The sequence below is a fragment of the Natrix helvetica genome (genome assembly GCF_964273705.1).
Source record: "Natrix helvetica genome assembly, chromosome: 1".
Lineage (NCBI taxonomy): Eukaryota > Metazoa > Chordata > Lepidosauria > Squamata > Natricidae > Natrix > Natrix helvetica.
Genome location: NC_138548.1, coordinates 298,717,389 through 298,743,279, shown reverse-complemented (window position 1 = coordinate 298,743,279; position 25,891 = coordinate 298,717,389). Strand labels below are relative to the sequence as shown.

General features: G+C 40.1%; 1 protein-coding gene across 3 annotated transcripts in view; it reads left to right on the top strand.

Moving 5' to 3' along the window:
• LOC309382497 (semaphorin-3D-like) overlaps nt 1-25,891 on the top strand; it is a 65,282-nt gene that overhangs the window by 22,543 nt on the left and 16,848 nt on the right. The window contains exons 2-9 of one of the 3 annotated variants that reach the window (XM_081934070.1): nt 9,043-9,165; nt 12,530-12,670; nt 16,254-16,414; nt 18,429-18,491; nt 19,554-19,673; nt 21,356-21,458; nt 22,936-23,064; nt 24,905-25,050. In XM_081934070.1, coding sequence (XP_081790196.1) covers nt 12,535-12,670; nt 16,254-16,414; nt 18,429-18,491; nt 19,554-19,673; nt 21,356-21,458; nt 22,936-23,064; nt 24,905-25,050 — 858 coding nt within the window. In that variant the 5' untranslated portion in view covers nt 9,043-9,165; nt 12,530-12,534. Of the gene's footprint in view, nt 1-9,042; nt 9,166-12,446; nt 12,671-16,253; nt 16,415-18,428; nt 18,492-19,553; nt 19,674-21,355; nt 21,459-22,935; nt 23,065-24,904; nt 25,051-25,891 lie in introns of all 3 variants that reach the window. The other 2 variants (XM_081934069.1, XM_081934071.1) reach the window with 2 other exon arrangements.

The window sequence follows — 25,891 nt, the reverse complement described above, 5'->3', positions numbered from 1 at the left end:
AGCAGTTCGAAAGCACGTAAAAATGCAAGTAGAAAAAACAGGAACCCCATTTGATGGGAAGGTAACAGCGTTCATGCCAGCCCCACGACCACAGAGATGTCTTCGGACAGTGCTGGCTCTTTGTCTTTGAAACGGAGATGAGCACCGCCCCCTAGAGTCGGAAATGACTAGCACGCATATGCGGGGGAACCTTTACCTTTAATATGTTTTGTACTTAACAAAGCTAAAATTAATATTGTTCTTAAATTAGAACTTAGTATGATATACTGTATGAGCCCAATCAATCTTTCATTTTTCAACATCTGATTGGCAGCTAATCATATGTAGCATTCATTTCAAATTTAAGAAAATAAGTAAGAGCATTTTTGGCTGTCTTCTCACAACATACTAATCTATATATACGTATAATGCATGTTGTGTTAAGCCAACTTATGCACCTTCTTTAATGGGTCAACAAGACATTGATAAACTAAACTGAAGAGCGGGGACAGAGAATTAATAGATACAGAACATCTCTGTCCCCAGCAAACTAAAATTCATAGGGTTATAAATGCATGTAACATAGATGTGTGTGTGGGTAAGATTATCACTCCTGCTGTCAAGCAAAACCAAGCATGTAATAGTGATTGTCATACCATGTGCATGAATCACACAAGTGGCAAGAAAATAGGGGCAGTCAGGCATAATACAGGTTATGTAGACAGTAAACACAAGGTCAATCAAAATGGACTCAAATGTCTATATACCAATGCACAGAGCATGAGGAATAAACAGGGAGAATTAGAAATTCAAGTAAAAGAGGGCAGATATGATATTATTGCCATTACAGAAACTTGGTGGGATGAAACTGACAAATGGAACATACAGCTAGAAGGATTTAAATTATTTAAAAGAAATAGACCAAATAAAAGAGGAGGTGGAGTTGCACTATATATAAGAAATAACTATGTCTCTACAGAAATAGAGCACAACAATAATGAGAACTATTTTGAATGCATTTGGGTCAATATTAAAGGTTGTGGGGGAAATGACATTGCCATAGGTCTATACTACAGGCCACCCAACCAAGCAGAGGAAGAAGATGAACTTTTTGCTAGTCAGCTAACTAAGGTATGTAGGAAGCACACCACAATAGTAATGGGAGATTTTAACTACCCTGACATCAACTGGGAAACAAACTCTGCACCAAGTGGAAGATCCAACAGGTTCCTAACAAACCTAGCAGACAACTTTGTTTTCCAAAAAGTAGAGAAGGAAACAAGGGGATCAGCCATACTGGACTTAATTCTCACTAACAGAGAGGAAATGATAGAAGGTGTTGAAGTCATAGGAACCCTGGGGGCAAGTGACCATGCAATATTGGAATTCAACATTATCCAAACACAAGTAGTAGAACAAAGTCAAACTAGAGTCTTGGACTTTAAGAAAGCTAATTTCAATAAACTTAGAGAGAGCTTGGGAAAAATTCCATGGATGAGAATCCTCGAGGGGAAAACAACTCAAGAAGCTTGGGAAATTTTGAAAAATGAGATTAGAAAAGCCCAGTCTAACACAATACCAATGAAGAAGAAAAACAACAGCTCCCAAAAGAAACCAGCATGGCTGCATAAACAACTATCTGACAAACTGAAAGACAAAAAAAGTAAGTATAAAAAGTGGAAGGAGGGGGACATAACTAAGGCAGAATATCAGCAAATAGCCCGAGCCTGTAAAGATGAAGTGAGGAAAGCTAAGGCTCACAATGAAGAAAGGCTTGCCACAAAAGTAAAAATTAACAAAAAAAGCTTCTTCCAACATGTTAAAAACAAGAAAAAAGTTAAGGAAACAATTGGTCCATTGCTAGGAGAAAGTGGCAAGAAGGTGACAAGCAACAGGGAGAAAGCAGAACTATTTAACTCATGTTTTGCATCTGTCTTTACACAAAGGGATAAAACAGTCCAACCTATCAAAAGCAGCACCACAAAATTAGGAACACAAATTGAAATAGGGAAGAAAATGGTAAGTGAGCACCTGTCTACCCTAGATGAGTTCAAATCACCAGGACCGGATGGATTACACCCCAGAGTTCTGAAGGAACTAGCAGACGAGATCTCAGAACCACTGAATTATATCTTTCAGAGATCCTGGAACACCGGGGAACTACCAGAGGACTGGAAAAGAGCTGATGTGGTTCCCATCTTCAAAAAAGGGAAAAAATTAGATCCAGGAAACTACAGACCTATCAGCCTAACCTCAATACCAGGAAAGATTCTGGAAAAAATAATCAAGCAACGAATTTGCGAACACCTAGAAGCAAACAAAGTAATAGCCAAAAGCCAACATGGATTTGTCAAAAACAGATCATGCCAGACTAATCTTATTGCATTCTTTGATAATGTGACAAAATTAGTGGACCAGAGGAATGCCGTTGATATAGTTTACTTGGACTTCAGTAAGGCTTTTGATAAGGTAGACCATAACCTACTACTAGATAAAGTAGAAGAATGTGGGTTAGACAGCATCACCACCAGATGGATTGGTAACTGGCTGACCAACCGCACTCAACGTGTAGTTCTCAATGGAACTGCATCTACATGGAGGGAAGTATGCAGTGGAGTACCCCAAGGCTCTGTTTTAGGCCCAGTACTCTTCAACATCTTCATCAATGATTTGGATGAGGGAATAAATGGGGAACTCATCAAATTTGCAGATGATACCAAGCTGGCAGGAATAGCCAACACTCCAGAAGATAGGCTTAAGATACAGAAGGATCTTGACAAACTTGAACATTGGGCACTATCTAATAAAATGAAATTCAATGGTGAAAAGAGTAAGGTTCTACATTTAGGCAACAAAAACGGAATGCACAGGTACAGTATAGGTGATACCTCACTCAGTAGTAGTAACTGTGAAAGGGATCTTGGAGTCCTAGTGGACAACCATTTAAATATGAGCCAGCAGTGTGCAGCAGCTGCCAAAAAAGCCAACACAGTTCTAGGCTGCATCAACAGAGGGATAGAATCAAGATCACGTGAAGTGTTAATACCACTTTATAATGCCTTGGTAAGGCCACACTTGGAATACTGCATTCAGTTCTGGTCGCCACGATGTAAAAAAGATGTGGAGACTCTAGAAAGAGTGCAGAGAAGAGCAACAAAGATGATTAGGGGACTGGAGACTAAAACATATGAAGAACGGTTGCAGGAACTGGGTATGTTTAGCTTAAGAGAAAGAAGGACTAGGGGAGACATGATAGCATTATTCCAATATCTCAAAGGTTGCCACAAAGAAGAGGGAGTCAAACTATTCTCCAAAGCACCTGAGGGTAGAACAAGAAGCAATGGGTGGAAACTAATCAAGGAGAGAAGCAACTTAGAACTGAGGAGAAATTTCCTGACAGTGAGAACAATTAATCAGTGGAACAGCTTGCCTCCAGAAGTTGTGAATGCCCCAACACTGGAAGTCTTTAAGAAGATGTTGGATAGCTATTTGTCTGAAACGGTATAGGGTTTCCTGCCTAGGCAGGGGGTTGGACTAGAAGACCTCCAAGGTCCCTTCCAACTCTACTATTGTATTGTATTGTATTTCCTTAAATACAAGTAATTGATTTCATTAAATACTGTTCAGGTAGTGCTCAACTTATGGTCACAAAATTGGGGCAAGAATTTACCTTGCTGAACAAGGCAATTAAGTGAGTCATACCTGACTTTACAACCTTTTTTGCCACAGTGTTTAAGCAAATTGCTGCACTTGTTAAATGAATCATTCAGTTGTTAAGTGAATCCGGTTTCCCCATTGACTTTGCTTGTCAGAGCTAGATGGGAAGGTCGCAAATGCCAATCACATGACCCGAGGAAGCTGCAACCATCCTAAATACAGTATGTAAATACATGATGGTTGGCAAGTGCCCAAATTTTGATCACATGACTGCAGGTATGCTGCAATTGTTATAAGTGCAAGGACTTATTCAGGCCTTTTATAACTTCAAACAGAAGTGAAATGAATGGTTGTAAGTCGAGGATTATCTATAAACTGGGTTTGAATTAGCCTTGCATTTGTTGCTCGTATAAGGTCAAGAGCAACAAAGAAACCTTCAAAACACTATATTTTAAGCCGTTGTGGGATCCTTGTGCACTGCACGCACATGCACAGTTTTAAGAAAACTTACGGTTCTGTCCCGTGATTCAAATGAATATGCAGACACAGGCTTGTGGACTGTTGTTTCCTGCAAAGATTCCCCTCCCGTCGTTCCCCCTATAAACTCTTTGGGAGGGGCCACACCCTTAGCCAGCTGTCCTTACTTCCTTCTATGACATCGTCTCCACAGCTGTTCCTTTCTCTTCTCAGCTCTACGCACACGCAATCAGGGACAACCTCCCTCTGTTCCTCCTCACTGCTCCTTGACTCAGATGCCACCTGGTGGCCAACAGGCCTCTCTAGTTCCTGCTCTGACTCCAAACACCCTCTGAAGGATGACTTTTCCTCATCTTCCAGAGCAGTCCCATGATGGCCTGAGCTGTCAGAGTCCACCAACAGCTCAGCCGGCCGCTGCTGGGCCACAACACTTACCTTCTGCATTACTGCTAGGGAGTAACACGGCTGAGGCATGGCAATCCTCTCTGCTGCATTAGTCAACTGAGAAGATATAGGTCAGTAAAGCGCAAGGGCAGGCGGGCCCGCCTGATCATCAGAGCTACCGGTTTGCCTGAACCAGTCCGAACCAGTAGAATCCCACCCCTGGCTTTAAGCCCATTCATTCAGACAGACAGACAGAAAAAAATACAGAGAGAAATACAATTCAAAGCCCTTTTTTCCAGTGTGTCGATGAAGATTCTCAGCCATCAAGGTAGAGTTGCCTGGAACTTGAGTCAACTTCCAGAGTTTTGACCAATCGGTTTTACTTTTTAAATAAAGTCATCAGCACAAATCATCTGAATAAATTCAACAAAGACTCATTAACTATTCATAGAGCTCCAGTAATCTGGATGAGTACTTAAGAGTAATAATTTATTGCATCTCCTTGAATGGTTGACCACATTTTTACAGCTCAAATCTGGAAGCCTTAATCACATTTATTTACTCAGCATATCATACATGGACTAGCAATATATATTAAAATTTCACCTAGATAAGTCAACACAATAAAATATAAATATTAAAAAAAATCTGCTCTACTCACAGATCTGCATTGCTATACTAAATTTTGAAATCAAGATTATGTCAATCTAGTTTTTATCCCAAGCATATTGACATTGTTTTAGGATCCAAGACTATCTTGGAAGACAACATACTAGTGACATGAAATATAAGCCATGTATTGACAAACTCTGGGCTTTTAAAATGTAATTCTGGATTACTGTGGTACTGAATAATATATTATCTGTTTATAAGATGCCCAGAGTTGCCTTATCAGTGAGTTGGGCGGCATCTAAATTTAACGAATATATTAATAATATCATCAATAATATTTTTAATAATTCTTCTGTGCATTCTTACTAAGAACATATAAGTAAAAAAAAATAAGTTGCCTTACATCCAGGTCTTGAATATGCAGTATAGAAAAGTCTGGATAGAAAAAGGGATAATAAACCATATTACTATAAAATATCTGAACAAGGGGAAATATAAAGACCTTAAGGGTAAAGAAAGGTAGGGATATTCCATGAGAATTCTCTTATATCCTTCTGGTTGTATAACTGGAGAAATGTTAGGCTCCCTGAAATATGGATAATCACACACAATGCATTTACACTTGATTTTTAGCATTTAAACCTGACACTTCTCCACTAAAATCATGGTCCCCCCACCCCTGAAATAAGACAGTGATACTCAGAAAGTTAGTAAAATTGAAGAGTGGATTAGCAAAGGTAGAACGTCATAGCATGGGAGGAAAAGTACAAAATCTCCTTCTACATCACTGTGGTCTACACCTGTCTCCATCCTCCATCTTCTCTTTGAAAAAGGAAAATGTTTTCATGTAATTACAGAATGAATTGCATCCATAAAATGCACTTATCAATAGTTTGGTTAAGCAGACCTTATTCAAGAACTTCAATTTTCTGGGGTTGCAGTACACACTGATCCATAAACTGACCACATTTTACAGGCTACTAATTTAAAACAGGAATTGTTAGTTTAAAGTGATTTAAGGAGTCACTGTATGTGAGTTGGGCAGCTACATTAATTTGTTTAATGAATAAATAAAATATTTATTATAAAATAACACTGGAGGGTTTTAAGATGAGATTGGACAACCGTTTGTCTGAAATGTCAGGCTTCCTGCTAGAGCAGTGGGTTTGGGCTAGAAAGCCTCCAAGGTCCCTTCCAACTCTGTTATTCTATTATGTGGTTCAGTGTATCATGTGAACATGGGTCAGAGATAATATTAGGCAGGTTCTGACCAGTTCTGGAGAACCGGTAAATACCACCTCTGACTGGCTCCACCCCATCTATTCTCCTGTGACGTGCAGTCAGGTGAGGCAAGTGAGGCACAGTCTCACCGCTCTCATCATGAAAAGGAAAAAAATGTAAAAGGAAAAAACTGAGCTAGTTGTTGCCTTACCGTGGATGACTCTGCTTAACTGTTAAAAAAAGCCTCTAAAAAAGTGCCCTCTACTATGAGGCAGGAGAACTGCATGCCTCATCTAGTCTGACTTTAGGTGTTTTATGATCACTCGAGCATAGGGTTAAAAGCCTAAAAATTCCTGACGTAGGTGAGGCACGCAGTTCTCTTGCCTCATAGTAGAGGGTGCTTTTTTAGAGGCTTTTTTTAACAGTTAAGCAGAGTCATCCACAGAAGCCGGGCAAAGAGCCATGCTGTAGCACACACACTTTCCCCCAGCCTCTTTCTTTTGGAAGGCTCGGATCAGCTCCCCTCCGGCTTCTCTGCCTCTCCTCTCACCCCAGCCTGCCAGCAGGAGGTGAGTGGGTGGGCTAAATTGCGTTCCAGGCATTTCCCATCCAGACAGCAGGCTACATTTGCAATGGTGGAGGTGTTTGGGGAAGGCAGCAGGGGAATGGGGGGGATGGCAGAGGAGCTGCTTTCAAGCCCCTGGAAAAGATATCCAATCCAACTTTTGTGTGTGTGTATGTGTGTTTGGGAGAGGGGGAGGAAGGGACAGAGGGAGGAAGGAGGGGAAGGGAGAAGAAAAAGAAAATGAAAAAAGGGAATTTATTTCGCAAAGGAGAAAAACAAATGCTGTTGTTTTAAATCGGAACTGAGCATGCCTGGCTGTGGAATTCTGGGAGCTGAAGTCCACAAGTCTAAAAATATTTGAAACCCACCACTGTGTCAGTGCCTCACCAGCCATAAACCACACCACATGTCACTGCTATTCTCTGCCTCCCGAGTCCAAGCTGATCGGGAGGAAATTGAGATTTTACAGTATCCTTGCCCTGGAGTGGGGAGGGAATGGGGATTTTACAGTATCCTTCCCCTGCCAAGTCCAGCAAGCCATGCCATGCACACCAAGCCATGCCCACAGAACTGGTAGTAAAAAAAATTGAATCCCACCACTGACATAGGCCATGTCTTACTTAACCCATTTCAGATCTGAAAGGAAATGTAGAGCATTTTTTTAAGATGAATTTTGTCAAAGAACTTAAAATAACTGCAGAAAATATCAATTTGCTTACTTTAGACATTTTCTGTGCTATAGAAAATACCCGGTTATAATGTTGTCTTCTACAATTCTTTTATATAGGATCTACCTAAGGTTAGCAGAGGACCCAATTTAAAAAAAAAACCCACAAAGACTTATCGTCTTTGTGGAGACAATTTTTTGGAGTATAAGACGCACCTTTTTCCCTCAAAAAGAGTGTGAAAATCTGGGTTCATCTTATACCCTGAATACAGCATTTTTGGCCTCCTGAAACAATGCCCCCTTTGCAAAAATGGCCATGCATAGCCTTTAGGAGGCTTCCCTCTCCAGTTCCTGGGGGCTGGAGAGGGCAGAAATGAGCAAAAAATGGGTACTTTTTTGCTCGTTTCCCCCCCCCCCAGCCCCCAGGAACACTCTATAAGCCTCCTAAAGGCTATGCATGCCCTTTTTTTGACAAAAAAGGGCCCATTTTTGCAAAAAATGGGCCGTTTTTGGGAGGTCTGCAGAGTGCAAAAAACTTTTTTTTTTAATTTGCCTCTTCAAAATCTTGGTGCGTCTTATACTCCAAAAATATGGTATTTTCAGCATTTGCTGAAATAGCTTTTATGGCAAAGCTATTATTACAGAATGTTGTTCTAATGCCATGGTCAGATGTGTCATTACAATACTTTCTAAATCAGATAGATTAGTTTTCGTTTACTTTTAAATTCCTAAATTTATGAATACCTTCTAGTATTTTCAGTTCTATGAGCAAGGATGTTGGAGATTAAATAAATAAATAAATAAATAAATAAATAAATAAATAAATAAATAAATAAATAAATAAATAAATAAATAATAAAGGAATGAATGAATGAATGAATGAATGAATGAAGAAGGAAGGAAGGAAGGAAGGAAGGAAGGAAGGAAGGAAGGAAGGAAGGAAGGAAGGAAGGAAAAGTGACAGGATAATTGATAATATTTTTTACTAATTCCCTGTTCATTTGTTTTTCAATCATGTAATATTTTGATTATGATATCTGTCAGTCAGTGGTGGGTTACAATTTATTTTACTACTGGTTTGCCCGATCCGGGCTGAACCGGTAGCAACCCACCTCTGCTGTCAGGGTTTGGTTTTTCTAATCCATAAAAAAAGATAACTTTCTAAGAATTTTATTTTCCTTTTCATTTCTGAATATCACATAATTACTGAAAATCATGCCAAGTTTGATGGTGCTGTTCCACTCCTTCTTGGCTCCTGGAGAAAGCTACTGTATGAATAATATGGAAAAGCTAATTGGCATATTTTATCAAGAACTTTCTTCTGTCCTAACAGCTTGCCTTCAAACACGATCTCACGTGTTGTGTTTATATTAAATGATGAACTGATAATAACATCAATCAGTAATGCAAAAGATCAGAAGCACTCTGCTCTTCCTGTTTCCTGTCTCCTTTTGTGTTAAGATCTGAACTTTTCTTGCAGATTGAGAGCCAGAATCTATTTTCAGTCAGAAGTCATCCCCAAACTTAGGGGACAAACGTCAAAACAAACCTCATCCTTTCTATTTGGACGACCATTTTGTTTAAAACACACAAACACACATTGGTAAGACTTTAAAAGTTGATGTGATGGCATGAGGGAATGACCTTGGAAGAAGGGTGGGTGGGTGGGTGACTGTGGGGAAGAGATGCTGCCTAGAGAACAATCTGATTAAGGTGGGGGGAGTTTGCAGCTGCATAACAAGCAGAGAAAGAAACTCAGAAAGGATCCACCCTAGCTTATCAGGCTATAAAAAGGAGGTGGGAAGATGGAAGATTTCAGCCTTAACAAATTTCTGTTAGTTTAGCCTTGCAATAAAATAGAATTAGCTCAACTAGTCATGTTTCCTGTTTGATCAGCCTGGCAGGCTGACAATTAGCAAATAGCTAATAGCTGAAATAGCTTTAATATTCATTATCCTATATAAAGGAATAAGAGGAATAGAGAGGAGAGAAGGAAATTACTTGAGCAGAATGAAAGGCAGGATTTCCCTATGAAATGTCTTTGCTCCTTCAACGGATGTCAACGAATTTTGCCACTATGGGAGTAGATTTGTAGAAAGATGCTCCCTGTAAATTCGGGTTGGTTTTTAAAAGGCAGTTAAAATTCTTTTTCACTGCCTTTAAATTAATAGCAAGACATGATTTAACAAAAAGTGAAAGAAACACAAGGAGAAAACAAAAAAACTATGATAAATTATTTTAACAGTAAACAGTTACAATATTGCATATACTTACCTAATGCTGTTATTGTATTATATATGTATTTCTATTATACTTATATAACTGTCAAATTTTGAACCCACTGTATTTTATATAAATGAGTCCCATATTTCAGTATACTTGTTTTTTTAATTAAAATTTTTAATAAATTTTACAATTATCACCCCTCTTCCCGACCTCCCTCCCCCCGACCTCCCAGAGCAAAATACAGGGTATAAACATTTAACAACCATATGCTAACATAAGCTAACTAATTTTAACATATTACTATTCTTATGCTTTAACTCCCCCTTTATTAAACTAACTTTGAATAAATTGTAGTGTTCTTTATGCCTTCATTCATAAGCTAACTGAAATTTTTTAGTCCAGTATTTATTTTGAATATAGTCAATCCATCTTGTCCAATCCAGCTTGTACTTCTCATCCGAATGATCTTTCAAATACGCTGAAATTTTGGCCATCTCTGCTAAGTTTGCTACTTTTAACGTCCATTCTTGGATAGTAGGCAACTCTTCCTTCTTCCAGTATTACGCCACCAACAATCTTGCTGCTGTCTTTAGGTTCAAGATCAGGTTAGTCTCTATGACAGTACAGTCTGAAACTATACCTAACAAAAACAACTGGGGTGTAAACTTTATCCTCTTTTTCAACATATTTTGAATAACCCACCATATTTTTATCCAAAATGCTTTAACTTTTTTACAAGTCCACCAAATATGGTAGTACGTGACATTAACACAATCACATCTCCAACATTTAGATTGTAAATTCGGATACATACAGGCTAGCCTTTTTGGATCTAAATTCCATCTGTACAACATCTTGTAGAAATTCTCTCTCAAGTTCTGAGCCTGTGTAAATTTTACATTTCTCACCCAAATCTCTTCCCATGTTTCCATCATTATTGGTTCCTCAAAATTTTGTGCCCATTTTATCATACAATCTTTAACTAATTCTGTTTCTGAGTCTATTTCTATCAATACATTGTACAACCTTTTTATAGGCATTGGACCCTGATCCCTAATTTGTTTTATCAAGTTATCCTCACTTTGGATAATACCGATTTCTGGTCTTTTTTCCATCTAGCCTGTAATTGACCATACTGGAAACAGGTTTGAATTACCCTTTTATCTCTTAATACATTCAAAGATTTCAACTGCAGCGCACCTCTATCCATACTAAGGAGTTCTGCATATGTAGTTAGATCTTGTTTTTGTTCTATACTTATATTCTCTACAGCATGTCTAGGCACCCCCCATTTCAGTATACTTGTTGATACAACGTCTGTGTCTATAGGTAATCTGCTCAAAGGTAGCAAATATAATTTGATCCTCAATCCATTGAGTAAATGGGGCCATACACTTTCCAGGGCTGCAATATCAGTCTTTTGGGCATAGTTAACTGTTTAAAAAGGGAAAAGGGCACAGGGAATCCAATTATGCCGTATGTTGTCAAATTCTAGTACAAGGTATGTAGTTCAAGCAAATACTATCCTCTGAAACTTAGTTTTTCTCACACAATCATATCTATGTAATCTTTTTCCAAAAATGTAGCAAGTATTAGACGTGTTTTAAAGAAGCATTATTCTTATTGCATCTTCAACAAAATCCTGCTTTTGACAGTACTTTTCTATACAAATATATTGGGCTCTATTATAAGCATTAATTTTGTTGGTTGCAAATTGTAACTTGAGTGACACTCTTGTTATAGAAGTTAAGACTTTCCCATTGTCTAGGCAATAAAGGAATTTCTAATTCTTTATTCCATTCCTTTCTTAGCATCTGCATATCAAATTGATTTATTGATTACAAATATCTATAAAAAATAATATGATTTTTTGTTTTGTTTTAAAGGATCTAATAGCTCAAGTACCTCAGAAGCTGAAAATACTGCTGGGCCAAAAATGTTGTTTACAAATATTGTAGCTGTAAATATTGACATTGGACTACATCTGATAAAATATATCTTGACACAGCATACTGCATACTAAAAATTCATCTTCAGTTGGTCTAAAGTCAATATCCCCACTTCCATCTCATTTTTCCATAACATCTTTTCCCCCAATTTTTAATGCAGGGTTGATTTTTCAATTTTGAAATATACATATGTAGCACCTTTAGTTGGATGGATATTATTAGAATTAAATATTCTAAAATTCTAGTATCTCTATCAATCCAGGTGGGTTAAGTAGAAGTAAGAATGCCATAATCATAATTAAAGATATATTTGCTTTTGAATATACTTGCATTGGGTTGCAAGACTAATAAAGACACATGAATCCTTGGCTAACCTTGTACATTTTATAGGAAATTTTGTATTGCTACGGTAGATCAGCAGTTTTTCAAGGTTGAGCAAGGACTCGGGAAATAAAATGGTCCACAGAGGGAGAAGAAATATATAGTGATCATCTCCATCTTTAAAAAAATCAAGTTTTGATTTAATGAAGAAAGTATGAAATTCAGGCTCAAAATAGTTGAGATATTTGCTAACTGCCAGCATAATTCTACTTCAGAAGCCAGCAAACCCAGTGATGTTCCACTAAGACTGACCAGTAGCATCTGCACCATTGCATGTTCTCCTTTTGGATATGTCTTTTGTAAGGATTCTTTTCTATTTCCCTTGCAGGTACTTAGCAGACGTCTTTCCTTGAGTAGAGAATGCATGTGTGAATAAGACTTTCTGACTGGTCTATGTGTTTTTGGCTGCAGAAGGGATGGTCAGATTGACTTTTGGCATGTGCTGTTGCTTCATCAGCAAGCTAGTCCTGGGGGCTTGGTATATTTTGCTAACAATTGAGAACACCTGTTCCTGGAGGGAAGGGGTCCCCCGCCTTCGCCTCTCATACCAAGGTATGTTTCATGTTACTCTTTTAGTGTGTTCTAAGGATTGTGGTCTAATTAGTTTGCAGAACACAATAAATGTAATGCAGATTGCTTCCCCTCTTCTCCTCAGTCTTACCCTTGTATAACTGTTCCTTCTCTCTTTCTGGTGTTTGCTAATCCTAACCTTCATTTTGTGACCTCTGCTGAAACTGAAGCTTTCAGGAAAGAAAGTCACAGAAAGGGAATTCTCTCTTTTTCCTTACATTCTAATTTCAATTGGCTAGCAAACAAACCATGTGGGCCATTCTAGGTAAGTACAACATAAATGCACAATTATCAATGTCATCCAGGTACTTTCCAAATAACCGGACTGTGGCTAATTCCCACTCTTCCATAGTATTGTTATGTTCCTTGAGAGGAAATCTTAAGTTCTTCCTAAAAGAAATATTAGTATAACAATTACAGGTAATCCTCATTTCGGGATTGCCTCACTTTGTCAACATTTGCGGGTATGATTAAAAAGTAACTTTATGATCATTCCTCAATTCAAGGCCTTCATAGGTCCATAAAGGAAATGAAAGCTAAAGTAAAATATAAGCACAGTTGTAGTTTCACTTAGCAACTGCTTCACTTAATGACTGAGTTACCAGTCCTAATTGTGGTTGTTAATTGAAGACTACCTGTACTTACATATGCAGATTGTTTTTTGACATACAGATGCACATGCAAGCCAGCTCCTATCTTAAAATAAATCCAAGTTACACAATTTCATTATGGTACAACTGATTGATAAAAGATCAGGCTTGATTTAAAAATAGAGAAATTCAAGAGAAGGTTTATTGATTTTTCTGCTAAAGTAAACATCAATTAATTGGATGGAACAATGATACACCGGAATGGCAGACCTCTCTATAATTTGGGTCTGTGTAGTAACTGATATGAGACTCAGCAAACTATTATTGGAGAGCTGAAAGCAGTTTGAGGATTGAACCATGTTTTGGACTGGGGAGGAAGATGGCAACCTACAAACCTGGAACAACAATCGAATTCAGCTAGACACCCCAGATATTGTTGCAGGCCAATGAGCTAAACCTTTGCAAAACATTTGCTTTGAGATACATTGCTAAGAGTTATTTTGGCAGCCCACAAAAGAAACCAATAGATCTGGATTTCTTTCTCCCAGTTCATGGTGCCCTAAGGTCTAGTAGATCATGTTAAAGATGCTTTCTTTTGGTCTTTACTGAAGGAAGTTCCCAGCCTTAGGAGGATCACGGGGGCAGCCCAGACAATGGCAGGAGGTGTGACTCAGAGATATCAAGCCAAGTTCAAGGGTGAAAAGGATGACAGGGTTTACATTATGAAAGCTTCCAGTGACGCCCTCCGTCCTGGAGCAGAAGAGGAAGGGGAGAGAGAAAGAAACAGATGGGCCTGCCAAGAGGAAATGAGACAACCCAAGGCAAGGGCTGCAAAGGAAAGATGTGCTTGAGAGAAGGAGGCCAAGAACAATAGCACACCAGGGCAGTGAAACAAATCCTTCCCAAGTGGCAATCAGGGAGACCACCAAAGCTGTAGCATGCAGATACAGAGATTCTCATCTAGCAGCAGGCTGGCCCAGCAGAGGATGCTCTTTCTTTCTCCTAAACAGCAGAGGTGGGCTAGGAATGTTTCCCCATCTGGTTTCTTGTTACAAGGTCCAACTTTATGGCCTTGGAAAGGATTAGACACAGTTCAAAAGTTTGTTTCCTGAACTTTGGATCCAAGTTGGTAAAAAAATAATGAGGGGTACCTAGCAGTAGCCCTCTCCAAGGCATTTGTGCATGAGCCGTGATGGCACAGTGGTTAGAATGCAGCATTGCAGGCTAATTCTACCAACTGCCATCAGTTCAATCCTGACCAGCTCAAGGTTGACTCAGCCTTCCATCATTCCAGGGTTGGTAAAATGAGGACCCAGATTGTTGGAGCAATATGCTGACTCTGTAGACCGCTTACAGAGGGTTGAAAAAGCACTATGAAGCAGTATATAATTCTAACTGATATTGCTATCCCCTATGCCCCCCTCCTTAGCTGCTTCCTTTAGCAGAGCATCAAATCTGGGCTGCAAAGATTCAGACAAGCCAATAAATAGGATAGTTTTGTTCCACGATGACAAATGCTGTCTTGGGGTTGCCATACAGCTTAGGATGATGTATATCAATTGCAGTGCTGGATTCATATGTCTATAATAATAGCTTTCAATGAGTAAGCTCATTCTCAAGAGGCACCCACTTCCACTAACAATTCCATATGGAGCTTGCAACATTACTCTCTAATGGCTCGTGGCTCCTATTTATTGTTCTTATGCTATCCACTACAGCTCGCAAAGATGTTACTTTTAATATCAGCTTTCCTGCAGTTGCCGCTCTGGTGAAACAAGGCCAGTCTCCACCTTTCCGAGCTGCTAAAGGGATAAAAACTTCAGGAATCTGTCATGGTCAATGCTAGTGTATTTACAGAACTCTCTATTGTTGCTTTCCAACAATGGCATGCAATCAAGCCTCCATCGCTATTTTTAAATATTGTCTTTAGGCCCCTGGTAGGCTCCATGCTCTTTTTAGAAATAAAAATAAACAGATGCAGCTAAGGGATTTATTTATTTTTTTGAAAAGAGGCCAAGTTTGCTCCTCTCTCTGAAAATACGATGGCATGGAATGTCCTGTAGAAATGGGCTAGAGAGGAAGTCAGGTAGCAAAGCATGAATTGGTTTCCTCTTTGACCCCTGAATTGCTACACCCCCCTGACCAAGTAGCGTGTTTTCAGCGATTGGTATCGAATTATTGATAGAAAGATTGGGAGCCAGGGGAGAGGAGTGGGAAGGAAAACAGGCCGTTCCGAAGTTGTGATTTCAGTGCGTATCTGAAACTTAATTACACTTCTGACTTTATTTAGGCTATAATGTGGCAGCTAATGTCACCAGGCCATTAAGAAATGAGTTTTCTCTCTGTGGAAAGGAAGAAAAAGCCTCCCCTTTAGTAGGAGGGTGGGATGAAATGTCCTCAAATATTGAGTTCTGCTTAATCAGCTTGGCCAAAATGGAAAAGAACAAAAAAAAGGCTGAATTGATAATATCTTGAGAGATGAACCTCGAAAAAAGCACTCCCTTCAAACTTTGTGAAGACAACATTTCATATTAAGATTGCCAAAGCATACGAAGATGTTGGAGCACTGTCTTCAGAGCTGAGGTTTCTGTGTCTTCTTAAAAGGTCAACTTGGAAGCCATTTGGTAATTCCAGAATTTATCACAAGAGTTCCTTGGACTTGGGGTGACTGGCTTCTATTTGGAAAGAAGTTCATTTTACTGCCTTCCAGAACATTTATAGGATTGCAGCCTGAATCCAATGAGAATATATATCGCCGTATATAATTGCAACCAAAAGGTTTCCTTTCCTTTGCATAAGTAGTCTGCTGGCTTAAAAAAAATCAAAGCAGAGTCATTGATCCATATGTTGATATTTTTAAAATTAATCTCTTTGGCTGGTTTTCAAAGATAAAGAAAAATTAGATAAATACCTATCCCTTTTGGGGGACTACAAAGATAAAAATCATCATTTCTTTGTCTATACTCTACCTCTAGACCTGCTGAGATCAAACAGCTCCCGCCTGCTGTTGAACTCAGAGGCTGACCTTGCATTCCAGTCCCTCCTCCTGGATGAGAAGAGGGCTTGGCTGATGGTGGGAGCAAAGGACCGTGTCATTCTTCTGCACCTTGACAGTCCTAACAGGGAGCCTCAGGAGGTAAAAAACCAAAAAAATAGGGAAGTTTGCTGTTTGGCAATGGCATTGCGTTGCGTTGCTTTGCTTTACTTTACTTTGCATTGCTTTGCTTTGCTTTGCATTACTTCTTAAATACTAAAGGACAGCTAATGTGACCATTGAGGCTGAACGCTGTGAGATGGATAAGGAGAATGAAGTAGAACCAAGGCCCTCGCAAACATCTCAGTTCTCAGCCATTTATGAAATGGCGAATACAAGAAGTAGGAATTACCTCAGATTATTCTGCATCATGTTTTCCCCCATTTTAAACTTGTGTTCCTAAGAATTATGAAAAAAGGAAAAGAGAGAACAATTAAGGAGGAAATAGAGTTTCCAGTAGAGGTGTTTGGTATTCCAAAGCCTTGGCAGGCAGAAGTTAGGTTTTTCTGAGGAGAAGATGCAACAAAGATTTTTTTTTTAAATGACTTTCTGAATTTCTCTAGTCCTCACTGAATGTCCATTCATTCCACAACCATTCAAAGTTACAATAGTGCCGGATGAAGGGACTTAAGAATGACCCTCAAAATTCTAATGGTTGCAATGTCCTTGTGGTCACTTGAGCAACATTTGGGCCTGCCTACATTTATAATTGCCCCTCCCCCCCCCGGGCTGACCTTCATTATCCTCTTCACCTGCCTCATCTCTGGCTCAGCATCCTGGCCACTCGGGGGAAAAGCTGCGGATATGTCCACAGGCTGTTGGATGAGAACTATGGGTGGGTGGGTGCCATACAGTATGCCTCACACCACTACTGAAGAAACCCTTCTTTTGTGTACTGGCCAGGTCCTTTCTTTTTCTTTTTCTTTTTCTTTTTTTGCATGCCTGCCAGAACGTCCTTTGTGTACCTGCCAGAGCCTCCTTGTGCATGCTGGCTGGGTCCTTCTGCATGGCAACTGGGTCCTTCTTTTGCATTCCAGTCATGACCTCTTTTTGTTTTTTTGCAAAAGAGGGGCCCGGTCACCACACAAAAGGCCAGTGCAAAAAAAGGAACCTGGTTAGCGCATGAAAAAAAAAAGGCTGACCCGAATGAAGGCCTCAGCTGAACTAGCACGAAAGAAGGCCCAGGCCTGTTGTGACCACATGGTGTGGAAGATGTGTGGCAGTGGGCAGGGTTGGACGGTGAGGGCAGCTGGTGCCGGTGGATGGACGGGAAATCAAAAGGGTAGAGAAGGGGGAGATAAGTGGGTTGGGGGAGTTAAAGTGGAGGCAATCCATTGCCTTCTTCCAAGAATGGCTGGGATTCACCCAACAATCATGTGGGATTTCCCTCACGAGAGCAATTGGGAGTGCAGGAACTGCCCTTGCTAAGTGGAGCAGTCACATGACATTTCACTTAACAATACTGTAAAATTGCCAGTCCCAATTAGAGTTATTAGGTGACGATTAATCCTTTATTTACGCGAGAGGAAAAATGAAAACACAGGGAACCTTTTGTTTAAACAAAAATGGAAACCATGTGCCCTATATAAGTTTTGGTTTGCCTTTTTTCTTTCCTTATCGCTCCTGTAGCTCCATTATACCTAATGAGTATATGAATAAATATTGGCTGTTCTCCAAACTAGATCACAGATAAAGTATTGGGCCAATCCCATCCCATTTCCAGCATAGTCCAAATTAGCTTTAGAGCTAGACTGAAGATTGTGCCAAGCAATCCAAAAAGTTGCCTCACAGTACACAGGAACGAAGTAGCTGTCCTACATTTATGCAGCAAACCCTGGAACTAACTTCTGAAGCAACTGCGTGAGCTTCTGGAAACAAGACTGCTTTAGCTGTTCAAAACAAGGAGCTTGGTAGATGCTTTCACACGCTGTACAGCACCCATTTCTTAAGCATTTGTACTGCCCCACCAGTCATGGTTCAAAATGGCACATACAGAGGGAATCCTGAAGAAGAAGAAGATCCTCTTCTGAAGCTCTTTGCACTGGTACAACGTAACTTCAATAGTATTATTTGCATTTGGGGGGAAGATGTTTATTCCTTTTGTTTTTATTTCCAGGTTTTCTGGCCAGCTCCTAAGGAGCAGGTGAAGCATTGCAGGCTAGCTGGGAAGAACCCTGAGGTAAATAAGGTTTTCAGGCCCATGATTTGAGCTATCAATCTGAAGTCTTTGGTCCCGCAAAGCCCTCTTTTGCAAACTCTGAAGAACTGCGGCACATTTAGTTGCAAAGGGCCAATTTTCAGTAGCACATTTTCCCCCTTCTAATTATTCCTTAGGATTGGTGTGATAGGCATCTATTCATCCTCCTTTTGAATCATCCGCCTTGCCACAATTTAGACAGTGGCTGAAACAATGGAACTCTATTGGATAAGAAATGTGATGAGTTTAAAGCTCTACGTAACTTTACTGGGGTCACTGTGTTATGGCCTTCAGTGTAACATTAGTAAGATCCATCCTGTGCTTTCCAGCCGCACAGTGCAAATGAAGAACGCCAGGCAGTTAACACAAAGGGTTGTCCCCCTGGGGATGGTAGAGTTGATGGATTATCTGGGCAGCATCTGAAGTGCTGAATTGCGAACAATTCAAACGGACATGCTGTAAACCCAGCGTTTCTCAACCTTGGCAACTGTATGGATGCTGGCTGGGGAATTCTGGAAGTTGAACTCCATGCAGCTTAAAGTTGCCAAGGTTGAGAAACACTACTCTAGGCTGATTAGATATATGTAACATTAGGCAAATAGTCTTCCGCTCAAATGGCATTGCCTTTTTTTACCTTTGACTGTACTCTAAATCTGCCCTAGGCAATGTCTCAATATTCTGGAGCAGATCCGGGAGGTCAATGGGATGCCTAATTACCGTAAAGCAGGGGTGTCCAAACTTGGGAACTTTAAGACTTGTGGACTTCAACTCCCAGAATTCCCCAGCCAGCCCAGGAATTCTGGGAGTTGAAGTCCACAAGTCTTAAAGTTCCCAAGTTTGGACACCCCTGCCGTAAAGGTACATCCCATTTGCTGGGAGATGCTGTTCTCTTAGCAAATAATAAACCTGATCAGGTGATATCTGTTAGGGTCAGAACTGATGACAACCAGATATATGGGGGGGGGGTCTTCTTCCATGGAAAGAGTGCTCAGGCGAAGCAGAGTTTGTCTAAGTATAACCTACCCATCTTTCTGTACTTTCCAGACAGAATGTGCCAATTTCATTCGCTTTCTGCAGCGTTTCAACCACACTCATGTGTTTGCCTGTGGAACTGGCTCCTATCAACCTGTGTGTGCCTTCATCCAACTCAAAGCTGGAGCAAAGGTGAGTCTCACTCACCAGGCTGGAATTATAAACAACTAGCATGAAGCAAAAGCTTTTGGCAATGAATTCTAAATGCCCTACTATTGCTGATACTATCTGCCGATCTATTTTCTCTCTTGCTCTCAAACTTGGGCATCATAGGTTATTGTTTGCAACTGTCGCTTCAATCTTTGTGCATTCATGTATGTAAGTAAACCAGAGCTAAAGTGTTATCCACCCACTAGGCCCAGTCCTTTCCCTGAAAATTAGATGAGTCCCTACTACCTACTACCTACCTACTGAATCAAGATCACGTGATGTGTTAATACCACTTTATAATGCCTTGGTAAGGCCACACTTGGAATACTGCATTCAGTTCTGGTCGCCACGATGTAAAAAAGATGTGGAGACTCTAGAAAGAGTGCAGAGAAGAGCAACAAAGATGATTAGGGGACTGGAGACTAAAACATATGAAGAACGGTTGCAGGAACTGGGTATGTTTAGCTTAAGAGAAAGAAGGACTAGGGGAGACATGATAGCAGTGTTCCAATATCTCAGGGGTTGCCACAAAGAAGAGGGAGTCAAACTATTCTCCAAGGCACCTGAGGATAGAACAAGAAGCAATGGGTGGAAACTAATCAAGGAGAGAAGCAACTTAGAACTGAGGAGAAACTTCCTGACAGTTAGAACAATTAATCAGTGGAACAGCTTCCTCCAGAAGTTGTGAATGCCCCAACACTGGAAGTCTTTAAGAAGATGTTGGATAGCCATTTGTCTGAAACGGTATAGGGTTTCCTGCCTAGGCAGGGGGTTGGACTAGAAGACCTCCAAGGTCCCTTCCAACTCTACTATTGTATTATTGTATTGTATTATTGTATTATTACTTGTCAAACTTGGCTCAGAAAATGACCTGAGCATCTGTCCATGCCCCCCTTTCAGACCAGTGAAGAAATTCTAACATTTACAGACAAAACCAGTCTTTCTTGGTAATCAGTCTCCTTGGCATTGATTCTGCCCTCTCTCCTCTACCCTCACTGAATAAAGTAAAGAAATAAATCTTCTTGCCCTGGGTTGGCTCCATAGATGTCCATCAGACCCCATTCTATTTTAAGGGTCACTTTTAGCATTAGTGTTATAAACGTTTTTAAAATAAATATATATTCCTTTTTTATTGTTGTAAGTCACCTAGAGGGGGCCCCATAGTGAGATGGGTGGCAAATAAATTTAACAAATAAATAAATAAAAGGAAAGGAAAGGAAAAATAATGGATAACATATATTTCTTAACACTCATATTCCCTAATCTGCTTTACTACATGATAGAGCATAATTAAATCCTAATTTATTTATTTATTTTTAAAACCTAATCTGGGTAGAATAGGTAAGAATGAGTAAATGCCAGCTGTCACATACATACTAATGGAGTAGGATGAAAAAAATCAGTAAGTCAAAAACACCATATTATAGGCCTGGATGATTTATCATTCAAACTCCTAAAACTTAATCCTTTCAATATTCAAAGAACAAGGATACTTCACTGCGAGAAAAAGATGGTTACAATTATGGGATAACACCTTCCTGTCTCCTGTTCAGGAAGTCTAAAGGTGCCCCTTTTGGACTACTGAGCCTTTTCTTTTGAGGGCCTCCAATTCCTTAATGCTTCTCTTACTCTTTAAACCAAACTGAAGTGCTTTCTTATTGCAGGAATCAGGAATATTAGCTATGCAGCTGATGACCCACTCCACAGAATCTGGGAGAGGCAAATGTCCGTATAGCCCCCATGAGGATTTTGCAGGACAGCTAATAGGTAAGAGCACTAGACAATGTAGGCATAGGAAGAGCCCACACAGCATCTCTGCATGTGTGTGTATATACCCATGAAATAGCTTTTCCTAACTTGGTAATGTCTAGATATGTTGGATCACCTCTCCTAAAACAGCATGGCTATTGACTTTGTTGATTGAGAAATACAGGACACGTGGTCCTATCCACACAAGGATCATCAGATTGAGGCAGTTATTAAAGGTAGCTTTGACAACGTATGTATATATATATTTAGGCATCCATTCAACAGAGATTTCTGTTGTATTTTTCCCATGATACTGTGTGTTATCTCAGGAAGCACTTTAACTGTTGAAAGCCAGGAGAAGGGTACCAGCTGTATGCTAGCTCACTTTACATTCCTCGCTCAAAATGTATAAGAATAAAATTATGAGGGGCATCCTTTTGTGTGGTGAGCATGCAAGGCAGATATTCATATGCATATACAGTTGTAGGTTGGGACTCAACTGCTTTGAAACTCATTGAATTTGATTCTCAACACATTTTTATGGGAAAATGTAGTCCTGGTACTCATCATTTGTTTGGTACTCAATGCACAAGCTAGAATTTGCCGATGTCTATTGTCTTGTGACTCACTACATTATTTCTTATGGGAAAAATTTGTTTGGTACTCATCATTTTTGGTACTCATCGTGCTTTCCAGAACCAATTAATGATGAGTACTGTGGTACCAGTCTACATAAAACATAGTCTATTCCAGTGATGGCAAACCTATGGCACGCGTGCCACAAGTGGCACGCTGAGCCATTTGTCAGGGCAGGCGAGGCGCTGCCCTGTCAGCTGGCCAGCACGCATGCGAGTGCTGGCCAGCTGAGTTCACCTTTTTAAAAGCCATTTTTCGCCCTCCCCGGGCTCCAGAGGCTTTATAGGAGCCTGGGGAGGGTGAAAAGAGCCTCCCCCGCCCCCCGGAGGCCCTCCGGAGGCTTCAGGGACCGTCCGGAGGCTTCCCTGATGCCTTTGGAGCGCTTAAAACGACCCTCCGAGCAACCCGGACTTCCGGTTTGCTCGGAGGGTGGTTTTAAGCGTTCCGAAGGCTTCAGGGAAGCCTCCGGACGGTCCCTGAAGCCTCTGGAGGGCCTCCGGGGGGCGGGGGAGGCTCTTTTCACCCTCCCCAGGCTCCTATAAAGCCTCTGGAGCCTGGGGAGGGCAAACAAAGCATGTAAAAATGGGGGGGTCGCGCATTGTGCGCGCATGCGCACTGGGGGGGTCGCGCATTGCATTATGGGTGTGGCACGCCTGCACATGCCCCCCCTGTGCTCCCCCCACTTGTGGCACGTGAGCCAAAAAAGGTTTGCCATCGCTGGTCTATTCATTAGCATACACTATACATCGATCTAATGATTTATGAATGACACCGATAAATGCTCATATATAAAAGAAAGTATACAAGAGAAAGAAGATGCAAGTGTTTTATCCGTGGATTTGTCTCCTGGGTTTCCTAGATGGGGAACTTTATTCAGGCACCTCCACTGACTTCATGGGAAGCAATGCTGCTTTCTTCCGAACTCATCTTGACAAGCCTGAACAAAACTACATCAGGACGGAGCAGAACCAAGATGATTGGTTAAATGGTATGTAACTCTAATTTTAAAACACTGTTATTGTGCATACCCCCAACTATTCTTATTGACTCCTAGCAGTTTGTATAGTAGTCATAAAAACATAAACATCGAGAAATACAGAAAGAAAAAACCCTAGAAAATGTATAAATAACCATTACAATTTTACAAGAATACTAACAGAGACACAACCAGTCCTCAGATCTCCTACAGAAAAATTGGATTCTCACTATGTTCTGAAAGGCTATCACTAAAGCAGGGGTGTCCAAACTTGGCAACTTTAAGACTTGTGGACTTCAACTCCCAGAATTCCCCAGCCAGAGCTGGCTGGGGAATTCTGGGAGTTGAAGTCCACAAGTCTTAAAGTTGCCAAGTTTGGACACCCCTGCACCAAAGAGATCATTCAAGCATTGGGAATTACAGAGGGCTAGTCTATAATCTTTTAAAATACCCTGGATGAAGACTATTTTCTGGCATCATAAAAATGGGACATCACCACTAGTGGCTTCTCCAGAGAAGATCATCTCAGATGGAACAACTCAGTTTAGAGCAGAGGTGGCTCAGTGGTTAGAGTACAGTACTGCAGGCTGCTTCTGCTGACTGCTGGCTGCCAGCAGTTTGGCAGATCAAATCTCACCATCCTTCCGAGGTGGGTAAAATGAGAACCCAAATTGTTGAGGGCAATATGCTGACTCTGTGAACCACTTAGAGAGCCCTGTAAAGCACTATGAAGCAGTATATAAGTCTAAGTGCTACTGCTATTAGAGCAGAGCAGCGATTCTATTGGCACTTTGGCACCAAGCCAAGCTATATAGGGTTTTATCAACCAAAACTGGCACTTGGAATTGCATCCAGAAATCTATTGCAATATTCACTCTTTTAATAGAAGAAACGGGCAGTTTAGATCTGAATACCCCTCCTTGCAGAGCCGGTGTGTTTTTTGTTTTTTGGTGGTTTATTTGTTATTTATATTTTTATTTTTATATATATGTATAAAGTTTTTTTTTATTTTTAAACAAACATAAAACAAACAAACATAAACACACACAAAATATAAAAACCCTTCTTCAATTACTTACAGTGTGTCGATTGGTTACAAAACTTTTGTGCTTCCTCACACTTGTAATTTACATAAAGTCTCATATCATCAATCTAATATATATGTATATAATTGTTATGGTTATTAAACATTCATTTGACTATAACTGATTATTACAGTTATTATTATTTATGTAAAGTATTCTAAATTTAAAATAAATTTATATTATGACATTTCATTACATCATCCTGAAATCATCTGATAGTATTACATCTTTATATTCTATTCTATATAGAGTTGTTTATCTTTTATAACAAAGCTTTTCAGCATCCTCTTCATAGTCCTCACTTACAATTTGTGTAAAAATTCATATTATCAATCTAGTGTATATATGCATTATTATCATTATTAATCATTTAACTATAACTATTATTACCTTTTTAAATACATAATACTCTAAATTTAACTAACATTTCATCTCATCATCCTGTGTCCTTCCAGTAGTAGTGCAATCCTATATCTCTTGCCATTTGTAGTATTCGTATTTTAATTGTTTTCTTGATAAATCTTATTTGGACTTCTCTTGGCACCTTGTTGTTCATTGCATATCTTGTAAAGACTCGAAACCCTCCAGCTGTTCCTTCCATCAGCTTGCCTTTAGTTATCACCGATGCTTCTTCCAGAATTTCTCTCATTGTTTCTGCCAGATTTTCTCCCTTTTCTTCTTCCATGTTTTGAAGTTTGAGATAGAGTTCCAGTTCGTTAATCTCTCCTTTCAACACTCCACTCCTGTCATTTCCAACCACGCTCCAGAGCCGGTGTTTATTGAGGCCCATGCTATTCCTGATACTTACAGCCACGAGGATGATAAAGTGTACATCTTTTTCCGGGAAACTGCAGTGGAAGCTGGACAATGGGAAAAAAGGCGTATCCATGCTCGTGTGGCCCGCGTCTGCAAGGTAAGCAATAAGTGCTTCTTGTGTAGCTATTTAACTGATGTGCTATCTGAATATTTCCTGGGAAGCAAGCTCTTTCTGAACAATGGCTTTTTATCCCCTAGCAAAATGTATTTAGCACTATAGATAAATTAAGCATCTCTGTAGATACTATGGTACACAGTACTGCTTCTGGAAGGTGGATGTCAGCCACCAGCAGTCAATGTTAGAACAGGGCTAAAATATGATTATTTCCTGCATTGGAGGCATCCAGTCTGAATTTTGCTCCAGCTTTCTGAAACACAGCTGGGAATTTTGCCAGAGCAGAGGTCTTTCATAATGCAGAAATAGTAGTCTAATTCAAAATAGCTACATGTTGACAGGGTGTCTGAGATTGTTCCGGCATTCTGAAATCTAGAGTGCATAAGTCAAATGATGACTGCCTTTAGAGTGCAGTTGAATGCGACTGTCAGTCAGGAAAAAGCTTTTTTTGCATACACTTGCATATCTGTTGGTTTCCCTGTAAGCCAAATGCCTACATGAGCAAGCTCCTGAGTCTTGTGGCTTCCTTCTTGCAAAGTTCAACATACAGGTATCTGCCAGAAGTTTACATAATATAAGGGATGTCGGCAGAGGATGGATCATATCAAAGGTGAAATCCAGCAGATTCTGACAGGTTCTGGAGAGCCAGTAGTGGAAATTTTGAGTAGTTTGGAGAACTGGCAAATACCACCTCTGGCTGGCCCCAGGGTGGGGTGTGAATGGAGATTTTGCAATATCTTTCTCCTGCCACACCCACCAAGCCACACCCACAGAACCAGTAGTAAAAAAAATGAATTTCACCACTGGATCTTATCCACACGAC